This window comes from Peromyscus eremicus, chromosome 3 (genome assembly GCF_949786415.1).
Source record: "Peromyscus eremicus chromosome 3, PerEre_H2_v1, whole genome shotgun sequence".
In the NCBI taxonomy this organism is placed as follows: Eukaryota; Metazoa; Chordata; class Mammalia; order Rodentia; family Cricetidae; genus Peromyscus; species Peromyscus eremicus.
The window spans coordinates 80245040-80254271 of NC_081418.1; the positions used below are offsets into that span (position 1 = coordinate 80245040).

At 47.8% G+C, this 9232-nt stretch overlaps 1 protein-coding gene across 2 annotated transcripts in view; it reads left to right on the forward strand.

Annotated features, from left to right (window-relative positions):
* Positions 1-8905, forward strand: part of Gng12 (G protein subunit gamma 12) — a 97624-nt gene extending 88719 nt beyond the window's left edge. For both annotated transcript variants that reach the window (XM_059257914.1, XM_059257915.1), the window contains exons 3-4: positions 6601-6719; positions 8435-8905. In XM_059257914.1, the coding sequence (XP_059113897.1) occupies positions 6627-6719; positions 8435-8560 (219 nt within the window). In that variant the 5' untranslated portion in view covers positions 6601-6626 and the 3' untranslated portion in view covers positions 8561-8905. The remainder of the gene's footprint in view (positions 1-6600; positions 6720-8434) is intronic.
* Positions 8906-9232: the final 327 nt, after the last annotated feature.

Consider the following 9232-nt stretch of genomic DNA (forward strand, 5'->3'; position numbering starts at 1 on the left):
CCTAGCTAATCTGCAAGCTATTAACAGCAGGTTAATAATTCCGTGTGACTCAGGCTTCAGGTACAGCCAACAGAAAGCACTCCGCAGTTTTCACAGAACTGGTCTGTGTAATCATTGAAAGGCAGAACAGGCTTTCACTAGAGTCCCTAGGAAGGACTCCGAACCACCACAAAACTGAACCCAAGGTTGAGTGCTGGGTGCAGAACCAGAGAGCTGCCATGCCCTATGGCCTCTCTGTAACTGATTGTTGACTAGACTCTGGAATAGCCCACCACCCACCTCCTCAAACAGCAGCCTCCGCCCTTCTTGTCGGCAAAAATTCCTGTCACTCTCACCTGCCAGGTCATTTCGAAATGCTTTGACCACTGTGCTGGTGGCAGGAGAACCTGGGTGTGGCCATTTGCTGTGAGACTCTCTAGTTACCACAGGCCAGGGGCTTAAGCAACAACAGTTTGTTTTTTATTGTTTCTGGAGATTAGAAATCCGAGATCCAAATGTTGGACTACTTGTCTCCCCTTTGTAAACCTCTAGGCCCAAATTTCCCCTTCTTATAAACACAGTGTCCCATGGGCTATGGGCCTGCTCTCACGATCTCATTTTAGCTTAGTTACCTCTTAGAAGACTCTATCTTCAGACACAGTCAGACTCTGAAGTGCTGGATTAGACCTTCAGCATAGGAATTTAGAGTGGGGAATACTTCAATCCTGTTAATTCCTCCCATTAACATTGGGACATACCATTTCTTTCTGTCTAGCCCTGCAGTTCAGTTAGGTGTGCCAGGAAGAGGGCAGACCTCCGCCAAGCACCAGGAAGTACAGTAGGAACTACAGAGAGTGTGGGGCCCACCACACAGTATCTGATAAGAGGATACAGGTAACCACTCTGAAAATTATTCTTTCTATTTAAATTAATCTACATGCTTTTCCCCAATGGTAGGGATTGAATCCAAGGCCTCTCGTAGGCTAAGCAACCATCCTAGCACTGGACCATACCTATACTTGTACTAGTTTTATCTGATATTTTTAACAATCCTTTGAAATAGTAAAGTAGTATTGTCCCATTTTTACCACAAGAAAATCAAGATTTCTGTAGCTATCAAGTCTTACACACCTTTTCTGGGAAGAACAAGAGATCTTGCTAACCCTGGAACGACATGTCCAGGGTATGCAGAGCAACATTAAAACTAGCAGATGTCAAAGGAGCAGCTGCCCATCAGCTCCAGCTAAGGATTTTCCATTTTTCTGGACATCCTCTGTCTGTCTGTCTGTCTGTCTGTCTGTCTGTCTGTCTATCTATTGTTTATCTGAGACAGAGTCTCACTGTGTAGCCTTGGCTAGCCTTGAACTTTTAGATGTCTGTCTGCCTCTGCCTCCTGAGAGCTGGGAGTGAAGGCGTGCACCACCATGCCTAGCTGAAGTTTCTCTTTTCCGAAGGGTGACACTCAATTTGAAGTCAAAGCACATACTGTGCAGTGAGTGTGGAGCCCAGTCACACCGTCTGAGGCTGGCATAAGCCTTTAGGTGCTGATATGAGTGGTAAGTGCTCATGAGGATGGAGGCCTCTAAGAGCCAGCTCTGCCGTCACCCCTCTTAGGCTGTGTTAGAAAGCTGTTACTACCTCATCACATAGGTTTGTAATTCTCCAGCAGTGCTCTAATCTTGGGTCACACCAAGAATGTCAGCCCGAGCCCAGCATTTCGTAGTATCCAGGCATCTGGTGCATTGAGAATAGTGTGTGTCTGGGTCCCATCTCCCACAGCCCTAAGAGGCAGGTCTTCTTGTCCCCCTTGTATAGACAGCATGGAGAGAGCTGGAGTAAATGGAAGGCTGCTCTTTTGTTACGCCACAGAGGATGTTTGCTCTTGGAAGTTGTTTCACCCCAGTGATTAGCTTTGGGCCAGGCCACTGTGACTTGTCATTCAGACTACAGGCTCCTCTGTTCCTTCTGCTGAGTGTGTGCTCAGTGACACTTTTTATGCCCACTCTCCTCTCTGGCTCAGGTCCTCTTGACACAGATTTAAATGTCTGTTTTCCTAATGGAACATCTTGTTCCTAGGATTTCTAAGAACCTGAGAATTTAGGCAAACCATGGTATCAAATCCAGTGCAAACCATTTGATCAGCCAAACGCTCCCTGTTTATTCCATTCTGTTGCCCCTGTATGAAGCAGAAAAGAAGCAATAGCCAGGTTACATCAGATGAACCTTGGCTCAAGTTCCTGAGTTTTACCTCTACTGGGCAAAATGGAGTACTCGGATATTCCACGCCACCCCCACGCCCCAGTGCTGACTTTAGCCCTTGCCTGTGAGCTACAGAGACTATTCTTTGACGACAACTGGATGCAAGAGTGAAGTCTACTCTGGCCATGGGCAAGATGAGTCTTGTGCCCCAGAGACTGATGCATAAACACCAGGCAGCCAGCAAGCCCCTACTCCTGTTAACAGAGTGCCAAAGGTGCTCCCAGTGAAGAGCCATGTTGTGGGACGTTCTGCGATGCCTCCAGTGTTGATACCTCCAGTGTGCATGAGGTCATCCTCATCTGTGGGGCAGGTGGGAAGAGCGACTTCTGGAAAGAGAAGTCTCACCTGCTGCACAGTGCAGACTGGGTTACCTGGAAGCCAACCTTCCTAGATCCAGTTGCCTCACCTTTAAAACAACAGTAGTGACCCGCTGTGGGCTTGTATCGAGGCTTCCTGAAATGCTATGTGAAAGCAGCAAGCGAGCTCCCAGTTTCCATGAGGATGCCAGGTGGTGTTTGCCCTAGAGTCTGTGCTTGGATAAAGCAAGCTGGTGCAGAGACAGACAGCCTGGCTCTCCTGCCCAGAATAGAAGAGTGGAGATGTTCGTGATTGTTTTCCCAGTCTCTCTGTCCTCTGGCCCAGGACATTAGTTGAGGTTTTACCAAGTATCTGCAGCGACAAAGATCATCTCTAGCCAGTCCCAGACCCAGAAAGGCCTCCCTCCTTCCAAGCGCTGAAGAGCCGCAGCCTCTGTCTAGATTTGAGGCAGCTTAGTAGACGAATTCTTTGTCTCTGGAAGAGGCTCCTCAACTTAAAATTAGAAAATTTTGATCTGATTTCTCCTTAAGAACAAATCCATAATCAGAGATTCCTTTCCTTCCCAGTGGCCCAATGGCTGTTTTCTAGGGCTGCCCACAAGCAAGTACCCCATTGAACTGACTTCCCAAAGCTATCACTACAGAAATACAATCGAAGCGCTTTGTATTTAAGAAGGAAGCTAAAACGCTTTCGTCTCTAAATGTTCACTAGTTTTCTAGGTAGGATTATCCCCGTACCAGCAGAGAGGAAGGAACTGGCAGAAAAATTGCATTTGCGCTGGAGACTGAGAAGGGTGGCAAGCGGTGTGGCAGGGATGGGCTCCCCTGAGGCAGAAAGGGAAAGCAAGCATTTACTTACTCCCTCAGGGCTGCCTCTGTGAGGGTGAGCTTGTGTCTTTCTGTCGCTCAGTCTCAGCACACCCAGCCCAGTACTGGTAGTGCTTACCTGATAACATGTTGCTCTATGTGGTGTCTCAAGCCTGGCATTCCAGCGCTTGGAGGGAGGTGTAAGGATTGCCAAAAGTTCAGAGCCAGCCTGAGACAGTATGCTCCTACCTGTGTGGCCATCAGCAAATAATCCACAGTCAGGCTCTACTTACAAAAGCCTGGGAAGGTCCCTCTCTTGGTGGTTAGAAAAAATACCTACCTTTTGAGATCCTGCCTCAGAAAAGGGGATGGGGAAATTACTAGGCCCAACATGGTAGCTTTTGCCTCCAGTCCCTGCTATTTGGAAGGCTTCGGCAGGAGAGTTGCTTGCACCTAGGACACTGGAGCCAGCCTGGGCAGCAGAGTGAAGACACCCTCCCCCACCTCCACCCCTCACCCCCCATTTCTAAGAAGGAAAGAGTCGGGTATGGAAGGAAGAGTGGGAAAGAAAAATAAAGGCCTGAAAGTATTGTATGGACCTCTTAGAGCCTGGGAACTGGTAAGATCCCCCTTTGGAATGGGGCTGCGAGATGATCAGGTCCAGTGAAGGAGCAATAGAGGCCTGAGCCAGCAAGAAGGAATTGTGAGTTGCTGTTTTACCCTTTTCCATCTTCTTTTGTTTTGGCTTATAAGCTAGCTGCTTTAAATATTAGCTCTATCACAGTGGGGAAGGGGAGACACCCTCCGTGTATCTCCATCTAGGTATCTTCACTGGGCGGGACCATTCCAGGCTTTTATAAATAGAGCCTGACTGTGGATTATTTGCTGAGGGCCACACAGGTGGGAACAATGAGTGATGCTGTCCCTGTGTGACCTCTTCTTCAGTTACAAGAAAATTTTCCCTGGCCCTGGAAACAGCACCCTGAAGGTTGAGAAAAAGAGAATGCTTGGCATTATTTTCATGCAAAGGGAACATAGCGAAACCCTGAGGGTGCCGCCTACAAACCACAGGCCACTCAGACAAGGAGTCATGGTCACATTCAACCAGCCAGCAGCTGGAAGGAGAGTCCCTTCTGCTAGGCTGCAGGGACAGGCTTTTGTCACCAGCTTGTGTACATCAGGGCCCTGCACAGAGCAAGGCGAGGTTGCCCATGCCTCAATGGCGCTTCAGACACCTGATTAACAGACCCTGGCCAGGGCCTCTCCCCTGGGCAGGGCTGCATGACTGCAATCTGAGGAAGAGTCTGCTAGTACATGTGTTGAATCAAGGTCACTGAAGGCCTGAGACAAGGCAAGGCCACCCTGTCCTGCCGTACACTTCCTCCTCCTGTTTCCTGTACCTCTGTCCTGCTGGGGCTTCCCTATTCCTCCAGTGTCCTATTGGTCATCACCACTCCTTTGTTTCTGTCCTGGTACTAATGTGACAGAATTGCCTAAGGACCTGTTCTAAAGGGCCCCGCCTAGACCACATCGGTCAAAACCTGAGGTCCACCAAGCAGGTAGGAGAAGCGGGGTGGGCAGCACTAGGTGCATAAGCAGGGGATTCCAGATTAGCAGCTGCATTGTTCAAATCACTAGATACGCATTCATGATTTGAATTTGCCCTACACTGCAAAGAAGAAAAAAACCATTTGTGAGGTGGATGGTGGTGTCCTTCTGTTACAAACAAGAAGATGATCACACGAAGGTGAAACAGCCTACCCGGTCTCAACCTCCTCTAGAATAGCAGTGGACCAGCCAAGCTTGGTGACAGGAAGGCTCACTCTGAAGTCCTGCACACAGATTGATGGGCAGTGTTTTAGTTCTGTTTTTTTTTTTTTTTTTTTTTTTTGAGGTAGTGTTTTTTTGTTTTTGTACAAATGTTCAGCCCTCTCTGCTTATTGACTCAGGCCATGGAGACATCTGTGTCTGGGGGCACTCATGCGTCTGTCACTGGTGTTTTATACCTCGTCTGGTCTAAGCTTTGTGCAGTAGCAAGCCTTCCCGAAGAGTGAGTCAGCCTGGGTTTGCTGCTGGCGCCGTGGTGCCCTAGACTGCTGAGTCCTCACATAGTGCCAGGGAGGCACACCTACTGCCCACCTGCTCCCATGAGTCACGCAGCTGCCGCCCTCCTGCCGGCTCTGCCTTTTTCTCCAGTTACCACCACTCTCGGTGTGAATGTCACCATATATGGCAAGGGCACCGGGCAGCACTTGCCCCGGGCCTGCCTTCCTCTTGAAATGGTGCCATTGCCTAAGCAGACAGGTCAAAGGACAAGGACCGGGCTCTTTGCACTGCTTTGCATCAGATGCTTGTGAAGACAAGGCAAGAGGGCAGCTTAGACTCCAAGGGCGCAAGCCGGAGAGGAGGATCAACCCTCCAATGTGTAAGGGCGGTAACAGGATGGGCAAGTGTCCTGGCCACCAGCACGAGGCAAGAAGGAATGATAACACTCTACTATTCCAGACTCTTGTACGTTTGACATTTACTGTAGCTCTATCATGGAGAGTCCTTCAGCTGAAGATCCCCTCCCCTTTCTTTAATAAAGACTTGTTTAGCTCCCAACAGTCTTTACACTTGCTGCACATCTGATGACCCCTGTGGGCAAATTTCTTTAGAGGCAAGCTTCTCACCATTTCCTGTGGCTTGAATTTTTTATCAGGCTAATAGAAATGAAGTGAAGAGCCGGGCGGTGGTGGAGCACGCCTTTAATCCCAGCACTTGGGAGGCAGAGCCAGGTGGATCTCTGTGAGTTCGAGGCCAGCCTGGACTACAAAATGAGTTCCAGGAAAGGGGCAAAGCTACAGAGAGAAACCCTGTCTCGAAAAACTGAGAAAAAAAAAAAAGAGGAGAAATGAAGTCTTGTGTTATGGGGGGTGTGGTGATAATTACGTGCTCTGTGACAGTTGTTTGCTTTTGCTGTAGGTCCTGTAACTACTGAAAGTGGCCTTGTTTTTCTTAGGAAGTTCTTTAAAGGACACTTTTCTGTACTATGTTGGGGCACAACCAATTAAACTGATTAGTGCTCGATTTCTGCAGAAAGGTTTTCTCGATACTCAAATGAATGGCACATCTGGATCATCACCAGAACGGCTGTGGGGCATTTCTGGCTGGGATGGTTGGGAAGATGCCGTCTTCCCCCTTCAAATAACACATCTTAAAGGGACGTGCCGGTCACCTTCTTTAAAATTCTCTTCAGATTTCAGGGAAGACTAATCGTCCAAGATGTCCAGCAAGACAGCAAGCAGCAACAACATAGCCCAGGCTAGGAGAACTGTGCAGCAGCTGAGATTGGAAGCCTCCATTGAAAGAATAAAGGTAAGTGTGAGCGGACTGGCCGTGCGTCCCGCATCATCCCCACCCTTCCTGAGCAGAAGCACAAATCAGAGAAGACACAGCCATGAGCAGCGTGCTTCCAGGCTTTTCCTGGAGCAGGCTGAGTGAGAGTAATTCCGTTTTCATTTCCTACCCAGCACAGCTGTTATTTTAAAACCGCTGAGGGGCCAGATAGCTAAGCTAGCCTCTCTGTCAAGCCCTAGGCAAGATTTCCTGGGAGTCTGCCTTTCCCGAATGACTATGATCCAGCCTTGTCATGACTGTCTTCTGAGTGGGGACAGGATTCCCAGTGGAGTTGACAAACATCCTTGTCACCCTTCTGGAATTTATCAAGTATTATAGAGTTATCAGAGGGTTGCAAGTCAAACTATCAGTCTGAATCTTCCTTTAGGAAGATGCTGCCTTTCCGTGTGACCACTCTGTGGGCCCTGGTTTAGTAGAGGCTCCGGGCCAGGTACATTTTCTTAGGTACCTTGACCTTGAAGTGTCCCCCACGGTCCTGAGAGGACTGGCCAGTGAGAGCCCTGAAATGTTGTGACTGTCATGCTGTCTCCTGAAACAGAAGCAGTCACCTGTGTGAGAAGCGTGAGGTTTCTGTGGTGGCCCTCAGAGCTCTGCTCTCATCACTCCTGAAGTCTACCTCCAGACTCCTTAGTGGTGCCTTCCCCATGCCACAAGAGAGAAAAGGGCCGAGTTCCCGCCTGTGCCACACCAGAGTAAAGCACGGTGCCTTCCTGTGCTGGCGTTGTGCCTTTCACTTCCCACACTAGGTCACTAACAGTACCTCTCCAAGCTTAGTCACGGGTGGGCTCCATAATTCAGTTCTTAAACTCTCTTCTGTGTTCCAGTCTCCTTTCTCTTGGATAGAAACTAAAACATAACTTCCTCTTGATTCACACACCTTTCTTTCTTTGCCCCTAACTTTTATTTTCAAACATTTCATACTACAGAATGGCAGATATCCAAATACTCATTTTTCATTAATAATTTTTTGTTGTTGTTGTTGTTGGTGGTGGTGGTGGTGGTGGTGGTGGTGGTGTGTGTGTGTGTGTGTGTGAGAGAGAGAGAGAGAGAGAGAGAGAGAGAGAGAGAGAGAGAGAGAGAGAGAGAGATATGTGCCAATACCAGAGCACACATGTAGACTTTGAATACAGTTTTTAGGAGACTATTCTCTCCTAGTGTGGGGGTCCTCGGGTCCTAAGGCTTACAGCAGGAGCCTCTGCCCACTCTGTCGTCCGTTCTCTCCACCAAGATTTCACAGCCATTTGTTTACACTTGTTACTACTGAGCACTGTGAAATGAGACTTGCTTTTCTTTTTCTCTCCATGTCTCTCTTGTGTTCCACATTTATACAGGAAACACTAGGACTTTTTCTTTAAGCTTCTTGAAAAACCATTGCCCTTCAGGGTTCTATAACAACAGTATTTAACTGTGTTTTATGGCAGATCCAGGCAACTCATTTCGAAGTGTTACCATTACTTAGAATCGAGGGTGATTGTTACTCATTTCTAGTTAAATGTTTTCGTACCTTGCTGCTGAGGAGTCCTCAGACGATCACTTGGTTGAGGTGCGTCTTACCTGCCAGTGCCATTATCCTTGCATTTGACAAGCGATCTGAAGGCCGTGCTGTGACACTGATTATTGGGTGAGGATCCTGGTTGGTGAAGTCTTCTCTTTTTTATTTGTGTCCACCATAGGTCTCAAAAGCATCTGCAGACCTGATGTCATACTGTGAGGAGCATGCCCGGAGCGACCCTCTGCTGATGGGCATACCAACCTCGGAAAACCCATTCAAGGATAAGAAGACCTGCATCATCTTATAGTAGACTGGGAAGCAACCCCTCGCCTCTTAACGCAAACCACAGCAGCAACCTGAAGAGATGCCTTCAGCTTACCCAGTAATCACAGCTAGTAACTAAAACACTCTTCTCTTGGAATAACAGACCCTGAAGTCTCTCTCTTCCAAGTTGTCCTTTCTTCACCCTTTACTGATTTAATACAGAATAACAGTCTTACTTTCTATTTGGTATCTATGGTATCATGTTGGGTTACTGTATAAGGAAAGTGGCAGGGGAGTTGGGGAAGCTTGTCTTTACAATATACAGTTGATTAAGATGTGTTAAGACCTAAATTGTCTAAGCACCGGTAAATTAAAATGTCAAGAATCACTTCAGTCCGAAACCTTCATATTATGTTCTTAATAAGGCTTTTGCCAACCTGTCGCCCACACAAGGGGCCTGGGGAGGCAGATGTCTACAGCCATGTCTTTTTGCACTATCGACACTAATCACACTGAAACTTCCTGCTGTAAGATCAGCCCCTCAGAGTTACACCTTTATCTTGAACTCTGTATAGGTAAAATAACAGATTCCTTCCATATAAGTTTTTGTACAAAAAAGGTAATGAAAGAATGTCGTGAAGCTCATCTTCATCATAATGAGCTGATCTGTTGTCTCTCCTCTATGGGAAGCATGCTGGCCCCTAAGTCTGCAATA